Below are 21,449 nucleotides of genomic sequence, written 5' to 3'. Positions count from 1 at the left end.
ACGACATAACGTAAACAGCTAATTTGGTCACCTACATATTCATCGATTCGTGATTCAGCTCGCGATATTAATTGGTGTAACCATTTATTCCTGTTTCGAAGCACCTGTACTGCCAAACACAATGAAACTGAGCCGATACATGACTGCCACAGACTTATAGAACCAGTATAACACTTTTTGGTTTACTTTTAGGACTACTGTATATTTAAATAAAACTAAACTGGCACATATAAACGTGTATATATCCACGTTAGTGTTATTTGTAAGCATTGTAAAGGACGTAAAACAGTAAGAATGATTGCTTTCAAAATCAATGAATAAGAATGACTCCACACTAAAATAAAAATGTGTATGAATAAACCTCTTTTAACATTCCCCTTATATTATTATTTCTCTCTAAAACAATATGATATATATTTTTATGCATTTTCTTCCATAAATTAAAAATGATCACGGATATATCATATTAATTTAAAAGACTCTACGTGCTCCGTACGTTAAAAACACGCACGATTTAAGGACTTACACAAATTGTGAAACCTAGTCAGTAAGTGCAAAGCAGCAATTGGGTTTTTAACTGTCCAACTGTAAATATTAAACTGTGTACCGACAGATATATTTAGTTGACTGTTTAGTGACGGGCCACGAGTCTTACAGAGTTTAGTTTAAAAGACGCGACCGATCTGTGAACCTGTGTCTAATTTCACGTTGAGAGCTGAATAACAATGGCCTATACTTGGGATAACAGAGTTGCATTCGTCGTAAGATACCTTTACGGTAAGGGGAATTTTTATAGTTTTGATTATGGAAAATTTGTTAAAAATGTATTAATTAAAATTTGGACACTAATGTTTGAGCTACTACTGGTTATTTGTTTATTTATTTATAAGTTTTTAGATGCCGGAAATGTTAAACTTTGAATTACCAATACATATTTTTGTAGATCAAATTTATTAATATATTATAGTCATTTAAAAAAATCATGTAAAATGAAACGCAGTTATATTTATTGAATAATTTATTCATTCACAAACTAAAAATATTAAAGTCTTAATAAACAATGTTTACTCAGTTTTTACCACAAAGTTAGTATAATAGTAATTTATTATAAATATTGTGATAAAATATAACTGTCAACAACATTCTTGTTAGCGTATCAGCAATTGGTTTGACAGCTATTTTAATTAATCTATTGCAAGCATCCAACTTTGACAGATTACTAATTGATCCCATGCATACTCAAAGAGATGCTTAAATTCTTGAAATATAATTGAAGATTATATTATTTAATACACTTTTTATTTATACTAAAAAAAATATTAAAAAAATATTTTAATAGAATGCCAGCTCTGGACCAATGGTTTTCTTACTAGCGCAATTACCACTTTCTTACGAAGAAAATTATCGCGAAGCTACAGAAGCCCACAAAGCCTAAAGAAGCAATATTTAATGACAATAAACAGAGGAATTTTATTACATTTAATACTTTAATTTTCGCCAGTTATTTGGTGTAGGCCAACACTGCACAGCATGAATTTGAACCCCCGTGTGTCAAAATCTCATAGGGAGATCGTATTTAGTGCTAAGTCTGGTGCCAAGCGCGGTTCTCAAACTTGGTTCAATCTAGAATAAAGTTTTACAACGAAAATGAGCTAATACCAGAGTTTTATATACTTATTACTACATAAAATATACCTTTATGGAAATGGTACTTAGTTTCGTGCTCTATCTATCTCAGCCTAATTATACTATTATTTTATATATCAAAGCGTGTTACTCAGTTCTGAAATTGTATAGATACTAAACAACCACCATTTGAAAAAAATCCTACTAATTACTCGTAGATGGTCTACGTGCGTAGCAGAAACTTAAAGCTGCCACAAGCTATCTACCCAAATTAAAAACCCCGACAGTGGTTTGCTATTCGACGATTTTTTAATTACGATGTTTAGGTATTTGAGTTGTGCTTTTCCTTAAAATAATCCAAAACATCTGAACTAAAATCAGCCTTGATCTATCTGTCACAGCCTAATTAATTGCGTAGGCGTTAGAAGTATTTTCAGTTGATCTGACATGAACCTCACATTGGCATTGAATGTTAGTCTATTGGCACTAAATTAGCACACTTCGAACGTAAATAAATCTTTACGATCAATTACAAAGTAGATAATTTTATTGGGCAACGATACGACAGTGAAAATGCTATATATTCGATATACACCTGCTAATAGATAATAAAACAACAAGAAAAGAATATTTTTTTATTTAATTTGTTAAACGTGATATTACCAACACTCGTGTTTTAGCCTGACTGTCAATGCGTCATACTGTCAGTGTGACAATTAACACTTGCGGTAGTATCGGAAGGGAATTAACATGTTTTATCTGAGTCTAAAAGACAACTGTTGAAGTAGATATGTGAAGAAATTATACACTTTTTTATGGCCGGACATCGACTAATTATGTTATTTTATACACGACTATATTAACGCCTTTTTCCCGGTCGGAGGCAGAGACAGAGATACAGAGTCAGAGTAGGCAGGGACCTCCACTTGATACGGTCCTGAAATACCTCTGTCGCTTAAAGAACTTTTATAATATTCGCCATGCTCGTGAGTTCTAAGAACTTTTAACTTGTGTCTTTTGAAGTACTTCTTGGACAAAGCCTTCCCGACCTGACCTCACCATCGGTAACAGAGTGCCATGTTTATAATATAATTGCCAGCGAATTATTAAAACGACTAAATCTATTATTTTTTTGAAACATTATTTAAGTGAAACATGGAAATAAACAAGCTATTGATTTTATACTGTATATGAAATTAAGTTTAAAAATAATTCGCCAAATTATGTACGAATATTTGCACGCTATTGTGACTAGGACAATATGCTAAGAATGTGATTACATATTAAAAATACAGACGCAGATAATATAAAAAACCCAGATCCAAAGAGTTGTAGCTCTACATTGACATAATCAGCTTGGACGTGGACTATAGTACAATTAACACGGCTACAATCCAGATACAATAAACTTTTGTATAATAAGACCAATAATAATTAAGGGCTAATATTCATGCAGTGCAGTGTTGGCCTAGAGGCTTCAGCGTGCGACTTTCATACCTGAGGTCGTAGGTTCGATCCCAGACTGTGCACCAATGGACTTTCTTTCTATGTGCATATTTAACATTTACTCGAACGATGAAGGAAAACATGGTGAGGAAACCGAATAGTCCGACCCAAACAGTCGACGAAGTGTATCAGGCACTGGAGGCTGATCACCTACTTGCCATTAGATTTTAAAATGATCATGAAACAGATTCAGATATCTGAGGCCAAGACCTAAACTGATTTTTTTTTAATTCATGCGTTAATCGCATCGTATAACAAGGTGACAAGACGAAACCCATCAAACCGAATGTTACGAAAGGTGAGATCTTGGCATACATTCTATTGTCTTCGGCTTCGCCAAATCAATTGGTACATTTGTCATCGCGAGAGAAATTTAACATTTTTACACAGTTATATTTTTATATACCTAACATAGAAATTAGAAACAACGCGAACATAATTAAGTTCAGGAAGGTAATAAAACGATTTATGACAAATAAGATGATTTTGTGATATTATCCTATAGACTATTATGATATACAATTCATTATTACCCTAGCAAAAGCCCCAATAGTTGATCGTGTACACTGGTGTACGTGCTAATGATAATATAATTAATAAATAAAAATCTGCGTTTACTGCACAAGACGTTATGCGACAGAATTGTCTTCTAAATTTCTAATATGTAACTATTAAACGAATACATCAACCAATAGCGTAGTAGTAGTAGTATTTTTTCACGATTTCTCCCTTTCTCACTCTCTCTTTCAATCGGTCTCAATCTCTCCCTTTTATTCCAAAAAAACGCTGCACATTTTCGTGACGTTTCATCCATAAAAAATTACACTCATGCGCCTAAGGAAGTTTCATTTCAAAAATAAATTTTATAAGTCTTTAATTTAACGCCATTTCAAGAAAATAACTCTCGCTGATTACGACTGGTGAAAACCGCTTGAATTGGGAAAATTACGCATTTATTCGTTAACAAAATTACGGTTTAGCCTAACTTACGACTTTTAACTCCAATTAATTAAATTAAACGAGGAGTTTAACTCTAATCTAATTTACTAATATTCAACATAGAAAAGTGTCCATTAACACTACTTATACTACTTATTTACTTACTTATACTCTAAAATAGAGTGTGGGTACTTATGTACACGCGTAAGAAGTTATACTTCTTTGGGGTATGGAAAAAAAATAACTAAAATGCAGTAAGTAGTGATTAACGATAAATATGAAAATTAATCAAAAATATTTTATTTAAATAAATAAATTATAAGTAAATACACATTCGTATATGAAATTGATTTAAAAACACCAAGATAATATTTATTTATTCACACTGCTTAATTGTACTGTTACGAAACACGTGTTCTAAATATAGAAATACTAGAACATACAACTTGAACATAGTTATCGATTTTCATGCGACCTAGACCTAACTTTACGATGTCGAATTCAGGTGTCGGCGTGCGCGTGTCTCGTAAAAATTCACTCTCATCATTTTTCTCCATCGCGCCAAAAGAAGTATAACTTCAATAAATGTAAGACGCTCTGTTCTAGTATTCATGTGTATTCTTTCACTCGCTGTTTAACACTGAAGACAGTCGTGCACTAACACTAATTTACTCTTTCAAATGGTTTTGTTCTTTTCAGTCTTCACAGCCCGTGGTGTCAAGCAATTGCATAGCCTCGGCATCGCGTGATGGTTAACTATGTCCGTGGGCAAATTTCACTCTTGATAAAACTTAAATAATAATAGGTGCTTTCTTACCTTTCCCGTTAAACTACCTAACAAAGAAATGAAAACAAAGACCAATTATTTAACTCTTACGACAGCTGTATAAAATAATTTGGCGAAGAAATGAGGAAGGTTGTTAATTACCATTGCAAAAATACAGATTCAATTGTTTTATATGTTTCTGTTGCCAAACAATTAACAGTTAATTGTTATGTGTAGTGTATTTAATCAAGAATTTAAATAGAGTTTACACCCACAAGTGAATTTTTCAAATTGTTTTTATAAGCTTGATTCACTGACGTTTGTGATGTAATGTCTATTTATATACAGGTGGTGCAAATAGTGACGTCGATAAAACCTGGGGTGTACGAAAATACCCCATATATGTTCCGCGATTTTTTGTAGTTTTCGAGTTATATTTTTTGAATATTTTCTGCCAGCGAGGTTTCAAAAATTTTATGTTTATTTTATGTTTTTTCCAGATATCGATAACAACGGTTATCTTGACTCACACGACTTCCAATGTCTCGCTTTGCGGACGTGTGTCCTCGAAGGCAAAGGGGACTGCAGTGCGGCCCGGCTTCAAAAATACCAGAACATCATGATCAACCTCTGGGAGGAGATCTCTAGGCTCGCTGACTTCGATAAGGTGCCAGACTATGTCGGTTATCACACTTACATTAGCCAGGCTTAGCAGAGCTTAGTCGGTCGCTTTTAGAGCATTGTAGGCATCTGGGTGTAGCTTTAATTGTAAACGCTTTTAAAGATCAGAACGCTTAATCGAACTTTGAAATCTCTGAGCCAATAAATCTTATTAAAATCGTAGCCTTAAAGATGTTATAATAGCAAATGATGGATACAATTAAATTTTAAATAATGAACTTGCTTTGACGGAAGCGTCGGAGTTGCTATCTATGACAAAAGAAGACGAGAAAGACAAATAAAAAGATGAGAAGATAATATGGGTAGATCAGCTGGCCCTATGTAGCTACGTAAAGCTAAACACCGAGAAGAGTGGACAAGCTGTATAACAGATATTAACGAGCTTTCCGATGAATATAACTTACATTTTTAAGTACCAGAAAAAATATTTACAACAATTTATTATTGTAAATACTACACTATTACTGGTTGATTTTTTTAATTTAATTGTAATTACTGGCTATTATTATTTGTTGTTTGTCAACTGAGGGAAAATTACAGTTTAAATTTGATTAAAATGATTTAGGACTACGCGTAACGGACTCCCGGACGGAATAAATCACACGTTACACTTACACATGTTAATTAAATTATTATAATATCTAATTACATCTCTGAGTATATTTTTAAACCAACAGCATGGTTGAGTTCAATAAGTTTTAAAGAATGGTCATGAAAACATAATTCGGATAAACTGGATTTGAAAAACCAGCAAGTCCAAAATTCATATTTAACTTCTCCTGTTGGGTCTTATAATCTCTCAAGTTAAGTAACGTGACCTTAATCAATCTCCATCTTTCTCTCTCTCTTCCTTAGGCCTTATATAAAATGTTTCTACCTGTCTTGTTTCCAGTTACTTTGTTTAGTAGTCTATCCGTAACACTGGATGTAAAAACTGTATGTATGCAGTATCTGCTGTATGTTGCACGCTTTATATCGCACGCTTAGCTTGATCTCCCGAAATTCTATCGTTTTCATAGTCACGATTTACAGGACGGCACAGTTTCGGTAGAAGAATTTAAGCAAGCAGTGAAAAACACCTGCGTAGGAAAGAAATACGAAGATTTTCCCCAAGCGATGAAGGCGTTTATCGAAACTAACTTTAGGATGATAGACATCAATGCTGATGGTCTGATGGGAGTTGAAGAGTTCCGTTATGACTGCATTCAACGTATGATTGTGGAAGACATTAAAGTCATTGATGACGCCTACAACTCATTGTTAAACGTAAGTTATTTCTTCTTTATCATATCATGTCCGTCGTATCGCGGACGTCGAGGACTGGAGTATTTCCGAACCCATTCGACTAAGTTTTACGAAAAGTGAACAACGTAATCGCGAGAATTCTGGCATTGTGAGTGTCGATTTCCGACAATGAGCCTCCTGCCCATTAGTGAACTATTCTATAAATTAATAGAAAGTGAAAAAATTTTTACTATACTTAGCTGTCTTGAATTTAATCTTTTATTATATTACGATGTGATTTAAGCGCATTTAATCATAATTTGTGATGATAAAATATTAACTTTCATCAGCGATAATCCTTTTATAACTAAATAATCAAGTGCTTGCCACGAATTCAATTCATCTTGAAACCAATTATTGTTTGACGATAATAACAATGTAATTATGAATGGTTTACCAGTGAGACTAAATCGTATGTAGAGATATGTGTATATATTTTACGTCAAATTACGCTTTTCTAGGAAATATTACGTGCGTTTTGGCAAACGTCTCCGAATAGTTATGCCAATCACGATTTTAATGAGTATCAGTTCGTTTGATTACAAAAGCTATTTTGGTTATAATAGTTTAGTATTATAGGTGGTATATTTATTTGATATTAGTTTTGTAATAAGATTATGTAACTTTTTGACTTGTTTATGTTTATGTAAAATTTTTAAATTCATGTTATGAACATAGTAAATTTCAATCTAAATAATATCACTTGGCTGACTTGTTAACAGCGTACTTATCTTAAGTATGATTTGCTATGTTGGCAGCAGTACCGGATTTAGAGGTCTGGAGAACTTAAGATAACAAAGGAGAAATGGCATGGCCAAATTATTTTCCAAATAGAATGAACAATGTTTTCAGTTTTTCAATCTCCAGAAGAGATTATTTTACTGTTTAACAACATAAATATAGATTTATGAATTAACAGAATTTAAATAGAAAATAAGCATCTCTGTACAACGGTAAAGGTAAAAAGGCAAAAAAATATCTAAAGAAAAGATGTTTAGTAGTCGGATTTTTTTTCTCTCCGAAGGGTCTATTGTTGGACCCCACTAACGCCCTGGCCCCGGGTGCGTTCCCCTTAATCCGGCCCTGGTTGGCAGTATATGTAATGACAATATTGCTCAACAATTATGTCCAACCCATTAATTATGTCCACGATTTTAGTATGACGAGAGCAAGATCGACTGCTAATACATACTTATATATCTCAAAAATTATATGATATTTATTGAATAGTAAATTGCCATAAGAAAATGTTGCTTTCCAAATTATCTTATAACATTTTTATAGTTTTTTTGTTTAGTTGAATTCTCACAACAGTATTTACGATGTTGCATATTGTCTAATAAATTCGAATCAATGAATAAAAATATCTAATCCAGATTGGCGGGGCTCCAAATTTCAATATTACGTGGAATGTTACGTTTTATATTAAACGCTTCTGTTAACCAGGTTTAGGATTTTTTATAGTTTATCACTGACCTATCGTCTACATTAGTATAGTGTTGGCTAAGTGGGTTACGCGCGTCTCGCATTCCTGAGGTCAAAGGTTCGATTCTCGGGATTTACCAATGGGCTTTATATGTGCGCATTTAACATCGTGAAGGAACTTGCCTTAATCCAAAAATCGACGGCTTGTGTCACAAATTAGCTACGTGCCAAAAAAATATAAACGATTTTCAAACTGTGGTGACTTTCACTAGTATTATGCTTGAAACAGGACTAATTTAAGCGTACGACCAACCAGGCTTCAGAAGATAAAAGACTTCTTGTATAGAAATTGTTTTAAAAAAGCGAAATTAGAGAATTCAAAGCTCTCGTCAAACGTAAATTAATCAATAGAGATTATTATAAATATGACGAATATTTAAATGATCCTAATCCTTGTGATTGATATTCTCCAATTTAAACAATTTGTATAAATCTATTTTAGCGATTAAAAATGGGTGGCGGAAAGTTTCTTGCCAGTTCTTCTTGCCCGCTCAACGCCCTTGACTTGCGAACTGGTAGTAAATGTAAATTTAGAATTAATATAACCATTGATCATAATTGTAATGTTTACCTATATGAATAAAGTTATTTTGACTTTGACTCTGCTTTTAAAGACCGACCATTTTTAAATAACGTTTATTTTTCAGGATGACGATAGAAGAAAAGGTGGCATTTCCTTATCGAGATATCAAGAACTCTTCGCTCAATTCTTGGCTGACCAAAACGAGAACTGCTCAGCCAACCTACTCTTCGGTCCATTAGAACTTTAATAATCATTAAGATTTATGTTAAGATCTATTTGAGTGACTGATTTCTTTTTAAATATTTTCGTTGGATACTTAATGATTATTTTATATACTTTAAAAGCTATGAAATAATCATCGAGATAAATAAAGGATCGCATTATACACATACATATACGCGTACATCCTTTCTAAAATGTGGTTTAATACACAAGTTTAATCTGCGGAGTTGTAATGTCTCTGTGTGCGCATGAACTTCTTTCATCAATAAAAAACAGTTTTCACAAGGCCTCCGTATGGAATGCTTTTTCACTATCTTAAGCGAGGCGGAGCTTGAAAAAACAGACTTTAAGATACGTCAAAAGCGTGGAAAGATTTGGACATAGGTATGTTGTTCATAAAAAAAATACGTTTATTTTGGAACATAAGATCATCAAGCTATCGCTTATTCCAAGTCATTAAATTCGAACCTGTTGGCATCCCTACTCATCGGCAAAGAAGACAGGGGGTGTTGGCCAAGAAAAAAAACCGTAAAAAACTCTCGGTACTCTTTTAAAAAAGCAAATCAAACAATACTAATCGCTGTCAGTCCTTTGTGCGTTTTAAGTCTCATCGCACAATGCACATATGAAATATTAGATCCAACGAAAATAAACGAAACCATAAATACATTTACATTAATACTTAAAAATATCACAGAGCGGGGCTTAAAATAGATGTGTTCCGAATTTCTGATCTATTGCAAATTCTGTTATTGCATTGTTCATGTTAAATTTAAAGTGTGAAATATGTTTTAAGAATTTAATAAGGTATATTACGCTAGTTTTAGTTTTGTTTGTTTTCTTGAATTTTCCGTCCTTAGTGTTTTTGGAATGTTTACTGATTGAATGAATACTTCTAAGCATTCAAATACAGCAATAATATTTTAAATCATGATAATGTAAGAGTGCCGTTTGACAAACATGAGGATTATTTTGTAACTAAGTTCCTAGTCCATACTTCAAGTAAACTTAAGCATTCTAGCAATCTATATTTGAGTTTTTTGTCGCTGGTCTACGATATCAGAACAGGTTATAGGTTGGTGAACTCAGTTCCACTTAGCTCGTACTAGGTCCGTTGTGGATAAAGTCCTGGCTAAGCTTCCCAGAAGAACAGAAGTCGCGCTTGGTAGTAACCTCCGAGGATTTCTGTACGTTGGTTTGCCACAGACGGTGCCGGATAAACCACGTAGCAAGAGTAGCAAATGCTACGGGCCCCACAAATTTACCCGTAACCCTAATAAAAAATATTAATTTACATAACGTAATATCTTGCATCCACATTAAAAAACTAAAATTCTAAGTCTATCCTTAAATTTGTCGAAATTAGATTTAAAAAAAAACATGTGTACCGGAGAAGGGCCCTTTGACAAAATTTGCTACAGGCCCCGCGCTGGCTAAATTCGGTACAGGCCACAGCTACGCATTCCAGGACTACGTGGTGGACTGATTCCTCTGTGCTGAAACAGCCGAACTATCCGGACATAATTGAACATCTATATTTAATTCAGAGTGTGCCATTATTGTCTATGTTAAAATAATCGGATACTCTAACGACAATTTTGTGCTAAAGGCTGCTATTCTAGTCATGGATGTTAATGTAAATATTTATTTTGAAATAAATTTTTAAGTTTTCATATTGTTTCATTATAATAAAAACTATCACAATGTACTGAGTACACTTTAATTTACGTAAACAAAGAGCGTACAAATAAAAATAAAACTGCGAACTTTGATGTATCGAAAAGACATACAAAACCATATTAACTTGATTTTTATTTTTTTCTGACTTTGTAATTTGGAATGGCGCTATACTGAGCTTAGATGTGTGCTATAGATTTCTGTTTTCATTTGCCAGAATGTGCTTAGCATTCTATACCAGCCACGCGTGACTGTTTGGATAACGGTTTTCTCAGAATGTTTTTCTTCACCTTACGAGCATGTTATAGAAAGTACATTAGTGCATAGCTGGTGTTCAAAGCTACGACTTTGAGATGAGGGTCGCACATACCAGGTGAATAAAAATAAACTCGACATCCAACGGGAAATTCATGTAAAGTAAAAAATAACATACAAATCAAGATTTTATAATTTATTAAAAACTCTATTTATTGAATATGAAAGATCACAAAAACTTTGCCATTTACATATAGCTATATTTAAAAAACCTGCTAAGTACATTATATACAGCAACACGTATTATATAAATTTTCTAATATACACATTAATTATAACAATGGAAATATTGCCTAATCTAAACGCAAAAGTTAATAGGACGTTGACTAAGGGTAGGTAATCATAATCAGGACTTAGCTAAGCAGGGCCCGCGTATATCAAATCCTTGTTTACCTTACCTTTTTAGTTTGGTCTTTTTGTTTATCAGAATGCCCTTATTTGCTTTGGATTTAGCGTATTTGAATATCAATTTGATTGATGGTATTATTAATAATAAACCCATAGAATACGAAGAGGCGAACTTAAAAAAAATAGTTTATTAAGTAATAATACATTAAAACCCTTATTAGTTAAAACATTGAAATTTTAAAATAATATTAACTTTAGTGGATTTTTTGGTCATAGGTACAGTCTATATAAGAATTCTTCAATTTTCATCTCGTACTCTGATAAGTGGATTCTCATTACCTAAATACATATAATTTCATTTAAATGTTTACGAGATTTTAATAAGTTTCTATTTTGTTAATTTTAATAATTAATTTAGTTTCTAGGCCTAATAAACATTTATAATATGAAAGTTTTCACAATTTTCGTATAATAGTCGATTATAATTTATTTCTTAATAATAAGCTGTCGAAAAATCATATCGTATTTTCGACGCTACTTTTGATAATTGATATTTCGCTTAGCAAGTTTTCTTAAGAAAACATTCTTACATATTATCTATTATATATTTAATAATATCGACAACTTACAGTTGCGTTATATTTTATATAGTTCTTTGATAGACAATCCATATAATTCACCAACGAATCTATACAAACTGAAACAATTTTCTCAAATAAAATTCTGAAGTCCTTCGGAACTTCAAATCAGCGACAGATTTCTTTATTAACGTTTAAAAGTCTTATCGTGTAATCGAGCGCAATATTTTTGACACTGACAATTTACATTTCAGTGTTATCTGTACAGCTAAGTACAGTTTATATCCTGTTTATCCGCTCACATTTCTTGTGTAAGCGAATCGCCACTCGTAGTTGCGTGGGGCTCAGCTGGCGTGGAGTCTAGACTGCCGTAGGTGTCCCCCCCCGGCCCAACCCGCCAGTGTCCCCGGCGACGGGTTATGCCTAGAAAAGGGTCAATGCTAGCGATATGCTGTGATATTTCATGTACTATAGCCCAAAGCTCTTGTGTCACAATTATTTGCCGCAAATGTATTTTATATTAAAATATTTGTTGAGACATTAGTCGATTTGATTTCGGATTGCTACGAAATTCAAGTCGAAAAGCGCGTTAATTTGGGCGATAGTACAGTGTTCTGTAACTATCGTAACAATTTGAAAGCAGCGTACTATAAAGCTCTATTTACATTAATAAAATACAAAACAATCTGAAATATTAGTTAATGTTTAACATGAGCCCTCAAAGTAACGTCCAATTGTTTCGATAGTACATGTATTAAGATTATAAAACTCTTAAAAATACTTTCTAACTATTGTCTATGGTCCCATAAACTATGGTTTTATCTATGGTCCCATGTTAGCGGTGTTTTTTTTATAGAACGGGTGTCAAACGGGTTCACCTAATGTTAAGTGATAAAGCCGCTTGCTAATGCCAGAGCTCGCCAATGATTTGTCAGCTTTTTAGAAATTGGTGCGATCTTTTCTTCTCTACTTTCACGAAAACAATCTATCCTTTAAGACTGGCGTATAATGCATACTTATGTCAGTAGTAAAATTAGGAACATAAAAACCAAAAACAACTATTTCTTGAGAATCGAACCCAAGACTTCCGAGCTATACATACTAACCGTAATGTAAACTTGCCGGTCATAGCTCTCTATATTAATAGCATATCTACCCAACGCTTAAAAAAAATTTTTTTAGTCTCTTAATTTTCGAATTCTAAGAAAATGCGATGAATTTTATACCAGTATAATAGGAAACCTTTAAGAAAGAGCGTATAGCATCCTTAAGGGCCTGCAACACAATCGTAAGCCCCATGTCCATGGACGGCTAATCACTATGTAACTGCTTCATTGCCCCTAGTCTATTATATTTAATCTGTGCTGTAAGTGATTCGACAACATATGATTTAAGAATACGATATAGAGTCGAGATACATACTGGATATACGCATACTATGACTTACAGTTAACATATCTCAACTGTGAATCTTGTGTGTGTGTGTTAAGGGGGTCGTTCAAATATTACGTAAGCACTATAGAGGGTGGGGGGGGGGATCTGTATATTATTTTGTGATTACGTCAACGTTTACCCACACATTGTCTATGCTTGAAAACGACATGCATTTTTGAGGATTCTTAACTTTTGCTGACATGGGGGGGGGGGGGATTTCGATATAAAATGCAGTAAATATGCTTAGGTAATACATGAACGACCGAATGAGGTGCATAATAAATGAATCCTTACGCTGTTTTCACTTGCACTGAGAAGTTCCTCATCCTATTAAACAAAATCATTTAATATTGGACCTCGCTTAATCTAATCACGGGGCATGCGTAAGCTAAAACATGCAGGTGCTCAACAAAAAATAAAACAAAAATAATAATAAACGAAATTTATTTCACACTTTACAATTATCAGTTACATTTAACCAAAACCTTTGGATGTGTTCCTCCTAATTAAGTACTATTTTAAGTAGAGATTCTGAAGAATTGAAGTTAATGTTTCTGAATTCTAATAAATAATTTCACTATTCATACGCTTTGCACGTATACGTTATACTAAGAATTTTACGTAGACGTGTATTAAACTATGCAATTCAGAAACAAGAAATCTCGCAGAACTATTCGAAATCATAGGAACGTAGGTAATCTCATAGAATACATCACAAGAATAATACCTAAAATTACAAAAGAAAATACTCCCCAAAATAAAATAAAAATAATTTGTTCTTTCTCCCAGGTCATAGACGTACCTGCAAGAATATGTCATCTGTATTGTCAATTGATATTGACCCAGCACCATGGGTTAGTTGCCAATTTACCCATGTTAGTTGGAAAATACAATGTGCAACCTAACGGCGTAACTACAACCAGTGACGTCAGCATTTACACAAAAGGCCTGGACTACCCTCCAAAAGTGAGAAATAAATAATATTCGATATATCGCATTCAACGTATCCAGGGCCTTCGCTTAATCCTACATCACTGGATGAACTACTGAATCATAAAAGATATTGACTCTAGTATTTGGTATCACGAACTACCCTCACTAAAGCTAGGAATGTCAGAGTCAATCTCTCCGCAGATTAACAAAACATCGATACACAACGACTTACACATATCTCATTTTCACATGAAGCAAACGAATAAAAATATAGATTATATTAATTAATTATACAAAAATAATCGGCGACCGTTTCGCTTTGAAGCCTTGTGCTCAATGTTGCAAGCTTTCTTCACACTTCGCTCTAAGTACATCGAGTACGCTTAAGTACAGTGCAATGGCGAGCCGGTGACGTAAACAAATAAAATTAAATTCGAATAACTAGGAATGACGTCTGTCCATCTAAACATGCATAACCATAAACCAACCAGCGGTTAAGTCTCAATTAACTTTGAATTGAGTTCACATAAATGCTTTGGGAGAAGAAAACCCATCGATTAACCGATACATTGCAGTGGTTAAACCCACAAAGTTAGTCCAGAGGTCGGTAAAGTCGACTGGAAATATACGAAGTAAATGGTTTTTTTGCATATTTCTATAAATTTTCCGACCTCCGAGTTAGTAACGAGATTGAACGATGCGGATTACAAAAATAAATAGTGCGTGAAATAAACTTCACGTTAAAGAAGTGAAACTTCGACAATGGAATTAGGAAGCATTAACTCTAGCTTTGTCTCTTTCTATCCCCCTCGTAGGGGCGTTAAACGTTTAACGCAACCTTGTTGGAAGTTGCACTAGAAGTTTCACTTCAATAAGCAGTTTACAGCCCAGTTCTTTTAGTTAAATATTAAGAATTGGCGGACAATATTGGTCTGTTGTTGCTTTGTTTAAATTCAAAATGGGTGTAATAATTTAATACTCATATATAGGTATATAACCTGTGTGTTTCTGTTAAAAAATTGAAAGCGAGGGCCAAACTTTGTTTGTTAAAAAGCATTTTTAATAAAATTATATTAATTGTGAATTGCGGTAATATGAAAATGCATGAATATTTACAACTTGCTAAAAATAAATACAAAATAGTGATCTAAAATTAAACAACAAAAATCCATAAATAGAACTGGGCTTTCCATATCAATTTTCAAAATTTGGAAAACGCCAAAAACTTCTAGAAAATCTAAACATCAAAAATATTCAATATAAAAAATAAAGGACCAATCTAAAATTATCTAGTTTCGTAGCAAGGCTTTCTTAATTACATCCAAAAATGTCAACACTCAAATTCAGCCATAAAATTCACTTTGTGACTCATTAATTTTTTAGGCACATTTATAGCAAATAACAATTTTATATATTGGAGCAAGATAAATGAATTTCAATTATTAAAATGATATTTTTTAACAATTGGGTTTGAAATGTCTTTTGCCCATTTTGCCCCATTGTCCCTAAGCCGTTGGCGGATCCAAGGAATCGTTCAGTCTCGTTAAGCGGGAAGCGCGTCAAAGTGATATTGCCTGTAAGGGCTTACTCGAGTGAGCGAGGTCTCGGCCACGCCCATCTCCTTGCCTCGCAGCATCTGATTGGCTATCTTCTGCCTGTTCACGGGCGAACCTGCAAAACACAACTCGCCTGACTTACCTTCTACGAACAATTGTAAATCTTTTTGTTAGAGGTGAGTTACACCAGTTGTTATAAATATGGAAATTGTAAAAATGTAATATTTTTAGTTTTTATCGAAACGATTTTGTCCTATTAAAACGAAGCATTGAAGCATTAACGAAATGAATTTGGGGAGTCTTGTAAAACGTTACGATGCGTTACAGAGATGGAGGGGGATTAAAACTACGGGTTTAATAATATAAACGTGATTAAATCAATAGCGACTGTTCGCCACATAAATTTAGATACAAAAAATGTCCACAGAGTAATGTCTACTATTGTTGTTAAAAATCACCAAAAATTGTGTTATAATATAATACTTGAACGCCAGAAATGAAGTTTGTAATTATGTGTGATTATCGTAATCCGTTTCAAACAAATATTGTACAACAAAAAGCAAAAAACAACTGATACCACCCATTAGAAATCGAAAAAAAAACATTGTATAACAATAATAATGAGAATCGTAATTTATAAGTTCAATATAATAATGCATTCACAGCCTCACTGATGGGTGGTGTTCGTGCGAGTACCAACAATATCCTGATGGTGATATAAGCCCGAATGTGTTGTTTTGAGACACTGGGATCATATACACACCCATATACCTGGTGTCTCAAATCAACGTAGACTAATGAATTAAATATATATTTTTTATAATTTTACTAACATAGTTATAAGTTTTACTATACTAACAACATATGGACTTATTAATTGGTGTGAAATAAATGGTTTTATTTATAAGCGAATATACTATTGCATATTATTTATACCTACCCTTTGTAATAAAATCACCTTTGGTAGACTCGCTTTTAGCCAAAGCAGCCTCAAGCATTCAAAGTACAGTGAAACAGACAGACTTTTCTGGTCTCCAAATATTTAGACACTTCACTGAATTTAATACTCAACTTTCGCAAAATATACAAATAAAAAACTAAAGATAGCAACGAAATATTAGTAAAGCGAAAAAAAGCAAGGTCCAATATACAAGAGGATATGGTGCAAATAAAAATAACGAGGAATTTGTGAATATACAAGAACTTAAATTTCACGTTTGACACGAGATAAAGACAAGACTAGCTTTTTTGATATTTTTGCTAGAAAACAAAATGCCAGTTCGATTGTACACAATTTGTATCCCAAGTTCAAAAGTAGTTTTAAGCGCTGTCAATGTCATACGTTATTTATAGATCAAATAATAATGATTCAATACTATATAATATTAGTTTTTTTTTGTTAAGAGTGGCAAACGGGCAGAAGGCTGGCTTGATGGTAAGTGATACCGCCGCCCATGGACAATAAGACTGCCAGACTCCCAAATGCGCTGCCGGCATTTTAAAAATTGGTTCGGAAATATTTTAAATTGTCAAGACTCAATTACGAAATGTCTTATCTTTTTCTCGTAAATCTCGTTTACTTAAATATATTCCATTTAAACAATTGTAAGATATAAATTCAAAATTCTACCAAAATGTAAAAAATGCTGTCAAAAGTGGTGATATGTTATATAGATATAGTGAAGGATCTTAAGAGATATGTAGCTAACTAGACGATTCCTAATAATATATTATTAAATATATAGAATCTTTAAAAAATATTTAATTAATTTGTTTGACAACTATTAACGTTTACACAGCACAAAATAATAAAAAAAAACAACAAACAAAAATTATAAATAAAAATAATTTAATAGATAACACACAAATCTATAATTTATGGTCTATCATAGAGCACAGTTTCTTAAGAAAAAGAAAGAGCTTGCAAACGTGACGCTCTGTGACATATGACAGCTGACAGTGACATCATTGCTCCTGTCATCAACATGACATTTACCGCTCAATTAAAAAAGAAAGTGTTTACCTAGTTACCAATCACCTTAAGATTCCCTAGTGTAATAGTGTATAGTGAAAGTGTACGATCACTTACCGATATAGCTGAGCATAACGGGCAGGAAGATGAGGCCGTGGGCAGCTCCGAATAACACGATTCCAAGGTACATTCGGAAGTAGAATACCTGTGGAATATAATTAATATAGAGACAGTCACATCCTTACTTTTTTTCTATTAGTATTTAAATTTAATTTTTAAATGTAACAATTTCTGAAGTTATACTTATTTTGGCGCGATGGAGAAAAATGATTGTTACGATGCGCGCGCACCGTGACACAAAATTAACACAATGAAGTTAGGTTTAGGTGGCATGGAAATCGATAACTATGTTCGAGTTGTATATTCTAGTATTTTTATATTTAGATCACTTGTTTCCTAACAGTACAATAAACACTGTGAATAAATAAATATTATTTGATTACTAATAATTTATTTATTGGTATATGTTAATCTGTACTGCATTTTAGTTATAGAAAAAGTTGCTTCTTATATAACGAAGTAAAACTTTAAACACATGTACATAACAATCTTTTTTAAATATCATTTAAACAATTTATTGAAAATATTAAGTTGGCCGAGGTGTTTATGCTTATCTAAATTAATTTGATATACTAATAAACTGCCTATATAAAAAATTGTCTGTAAAAGCCAGATATGGCCGGCCAGTCCTAATAAGGTTCAAGAAAGCAAATTCAAGAATAAAGGATCGATATCAGCCGCCACTCACCTGGAAGATCTGACTCTTGGCCGTTCCCAGCACGATGATGCCTCCGAACTTGGTGAGCGTGATGCCCGAGAGGACGGAGCTGCCCATCCTGGTAAGGGCCGCGGAGGCCCTCGCCACCCGACTGTCGCCCGGAGACACACTGAAGCTGTGCACCAGGTGGGAGCAGAACTCCACGGCTATGCCCACCGCCATCACCTGGAAATTATCAAATGTATATTAATCACTTATCGTCAGACATTTTATTTTAGACATCAACTCTTAGAACAAGAATCTTAGAAGAAGAAATAAAAAAATGTACTATAATAAACAATATTGTTTATTTATTTATATTATTTATTTAAATTTTATTAAATAATTATTGTTTATTTAATTTTAAGGAAATCATGAAACGAGGGATTAAGAAGAAATAATTCTATAGCATCCGAAGTTAAATAAAATACAACTTAAGCTAAAGAATAAATTAAAAAAAAAACTCACCAAGTTGACCAGCGACACAGCATTAAGACTGATTCCCCACCAGTACATGAGTCCTCCCAGGTTCACCACAATCATGGTGATCGTCACCACCACCACCTGAAATATCGTCATCATTTTAATTCTTGTTTCATTAATCAGAATTGTAAAAAAAAAATTAAATCCTAAGGTAAGTACAGCACTCACCAGAGCCGAGAAGAGATCGAAGCCCATGAGCACGAAGGTGACGATGAAGATGGAGAGAACAGAGATGCCCATGGACTTGAGCGTGTCCGGCCACATCGTCAGGTATTGCTCGTAGAACACGTAGAACACGGAGTACGGGAACACGTTCACCGTCTTGTTCTTGCCCATTTCCTGTTCAAAGTAAAAATATATAATAATATATTTAAAAAAAAGGATTGTGTGGTTTTATGAAACCACGGTAAAAGTGAATTTTTTTTTCACATTATAGACATTTAACTAAAACATTTTGGAATAATATTCCATTAAGGTTATAAAATCGCTTTATCAATCTTAATTTAATAATTGGAAAGTTAATGGGATTAATAAAAGTAGACTAAGTCTCTAACTAATATTTTTATTGAATTCAGTGTCTTAGAGAGTACGACATAATACTTAACAATTATTTAGATTATACACATATTAAAATAGCGTGGAGCACTGGCACAAATGAATAATAGTCTATACACTACACGGTCAGCTGGTGCGAACTATGTGCGCCGCCATATTGGCCTTGGCTGCTATGACGAGCGCCTTTCACTTTATCCCCACTCCGCGGCCGGCCGTCACGCGACATGTCACACAGACCAACAAGTTTGAGACGATGTAATAAAAGTTTCACTTCAAATTTTAATTATAGTAAGACAATGTAAACTTATGAACGTCAATAAGTAATTTACTGCCAGTTCTTAAAGGATGGAGCCGATCAGTAATAAAAGAATACCTGTAAGTTTTTATTCAGTGTCTCTGTGAGGTTGGCGGAGATCGCTCGCGCCGCCCGTAACGCCGAATAGTAGTCCGAACTTGTCTTCAGTACTGTGTGGTAGCCTGGAAATTCAAAAAATAATATTTGCTACTGTATTATAACTGATTATTACAGACTAGGCCAATGCGATAATAAATTCAAAATTCAAAAAATTTGATTTGAAATTTTGAATTTGAATTTTGATTATTACAGACTAAGCCAATGCGATAATAAAGTACATATATAATATTAAACACATAATATATACAATATCGCTACTGTGAATTCACTCTGCGAACATACAAATATGCCGATAGTGTCGGAGACAGCATTCAGTAGACGCAACGTCCTGGATAACGGGGATCTGTGCGACAGACTGGTTCTTCATAGATATAAAGACCCAGTTCTTCAGATCAACATTGCTGCACGGTTCGATGCCCGTCGCAGCAGTACTTTGTTAAACAGTCTGAATATAAAACAAACAATTCTTAAAAGGCCGGCAACGCACTCGCGAGCCCTCTGACATTGAGTGTCCTTGGGCGGTATCACTTAACATCAGTTGAGCCTCCTGCCCGTTTGCCCCCTGTTTTATAAAAAGAAAACCGTGGAGTGATCATATACTGGTACATGATCATCTATTGGGGCTTCTACATTAATAATTAATTTACAAAGAAGTTTCCCTTCTGAGATATGTACTTTGTACGGACGTTCTTTTTTATAGCCATCTTTTTAAGAATAATAGAAAAATAACAAAACCTTCTCTTTATAATATTAGTATATATAACAATAACTTTGCAATTTATTGTTATATATACTAATATTATAGTATATATAACAATAAATTGCAATTGGCTAAATTTTGTAAATACAGAAAAAAAAGATTTTGGCTTTTTTTGGATAGGGATATAAAAGAGAAAGAGATTCAGCTCACCTTGGAAGTAAGTGGCGCCAACCCTGGCCTGTGTCTTGTTGTACATGTGGTAATTGAGGGCCTGTCCATACGCAGCATGACCTGCCTTGACGCAACCGGTGGCTTCGGGGTTGTCCTGAAGGAAGAAGGGGATGTAACGCTCAAAATCTCTAGGCGTCGGACGCTGTTCCGGCCCCACTAGCGGCATATTGCATTTGTTGCATGGTGGATTACCTGGAAATAATCGTTATATTAATTCAAACTCAGACACAAAAATATCTTTATTCATCCAGGTAAACATGTACACTTAGGGGCCGTTCATAAAATACGTTCGCATACAAGGGGGGAGGGGGGGCTATAGGGCAGCGTGACGTTCGCCGTTTATTATTTTTTTGACATGAACATTAGCTCTGTGGCGCGACTCTAGATATTTCGGCCCGTTTAG

At 33.7% G+C, this 21,449-nt stretch overlaps 2 protein-coding genes across 6 annotated transcripts in view; one reads left to right on the top strand and one right to left on the bottom strand.

Annotated features, from left to right (window-relative positions):
• Window positions 1–648: 648 nt before the first annotated feature.
• On the top strand, window positions 649–10,703 carry LOC110993947 (sarcoplasmic calcium-binding protein 1). Of its 2 annotated transcripts, none has more exons than XM_022260382.2 (4): window positions 649–777; window positions 5,338–5,504; window positions 6,551–6,784; window positions 8,935–10,703. In XM_022260382.2, exons 1-4 carry the CDS (start codon window positions 726–728, stop codon window positions 9,055–9,057), a joined length of 576 nt encoding a protein of 191 aa, XP_022116074.2. In that variant the 5' UTR covers window positions 649–725; the 3' UTR covers window positions 9,058–10,703. The 2 variants fall into 2 exon arrangements, with proteins under 2 accessions (XP_022116074.2, XP_022116073.2); XM_022260381.2 differs by having other exon boundaries at window positions 5,338–5,516.
• A 444-nt stretch (window positions 10,704–11,147) lies between these two features.
• LOC111000620 (NPC intracellular cholesterol transporter 1) overlaps window positions 11,148–21,449 on the bottom strand; it is a 52,993-nt gene continuing 42,691 nt past the window's right edge. For 2 of the 4 annotated variants that reach the window (XM_045632916.1, XM_045632920.1), the window contains 7 exons: window positions 21,026–21,238; window positions 20,074–20,177; window positions 19,314–19,484; window positions 19,131–19,226; window positions 18,654–18,848; window positions 17,963–18,050; window positions 13,812–15,988 (listed from right to left, as the gene is read on the bottom strand). In XM_045632916.1, the coding sequence (XP_045488872.1) occupies window positions 15,861–15,988; window positions 17,963–18,050; window positions 18,654–18,848; window positions 19,131–19,226; window positions 19,314–19,484; window positions 20,074–20,177; window positions 21,026–21,238 (995 nt within the window). In that variant the 3' untranslated portion in view covers window positions 13,812–15,860. Of the gene's footprint in view, window positions 12,374–13,811; window positions 15,989–17,962; window positions 18,051–18,653; window positions 18,849–19,130; window positions 19,227–19,313; window positions 19,485–20,073; window positions 20,178–21,025; window positions 21,239–21,449 lie in introns of those variants that run through there. The other 2 variants (XM_045632919.1, XM_045632918.1) reach the window with 2 other exon arrangements.

This window comes from Pieris rapae, chromosome 21, assembly GCF_905147795.1.
Source record: "Pieris rapae chromosome 21, ilPieRapa1.1, whole genome shotgun sequence".
In the NCBI taxonomy this organism is placed as follows: domain Eukaryota; kingdom Metazoa; phylum Arthropoda; class Insecta; order Lepidoptera; family Pieridae; genus Pieris; species Pieris rapae.
This window is presented reverse-complemented; position numbering and strand designations above follow the sequence as displayed.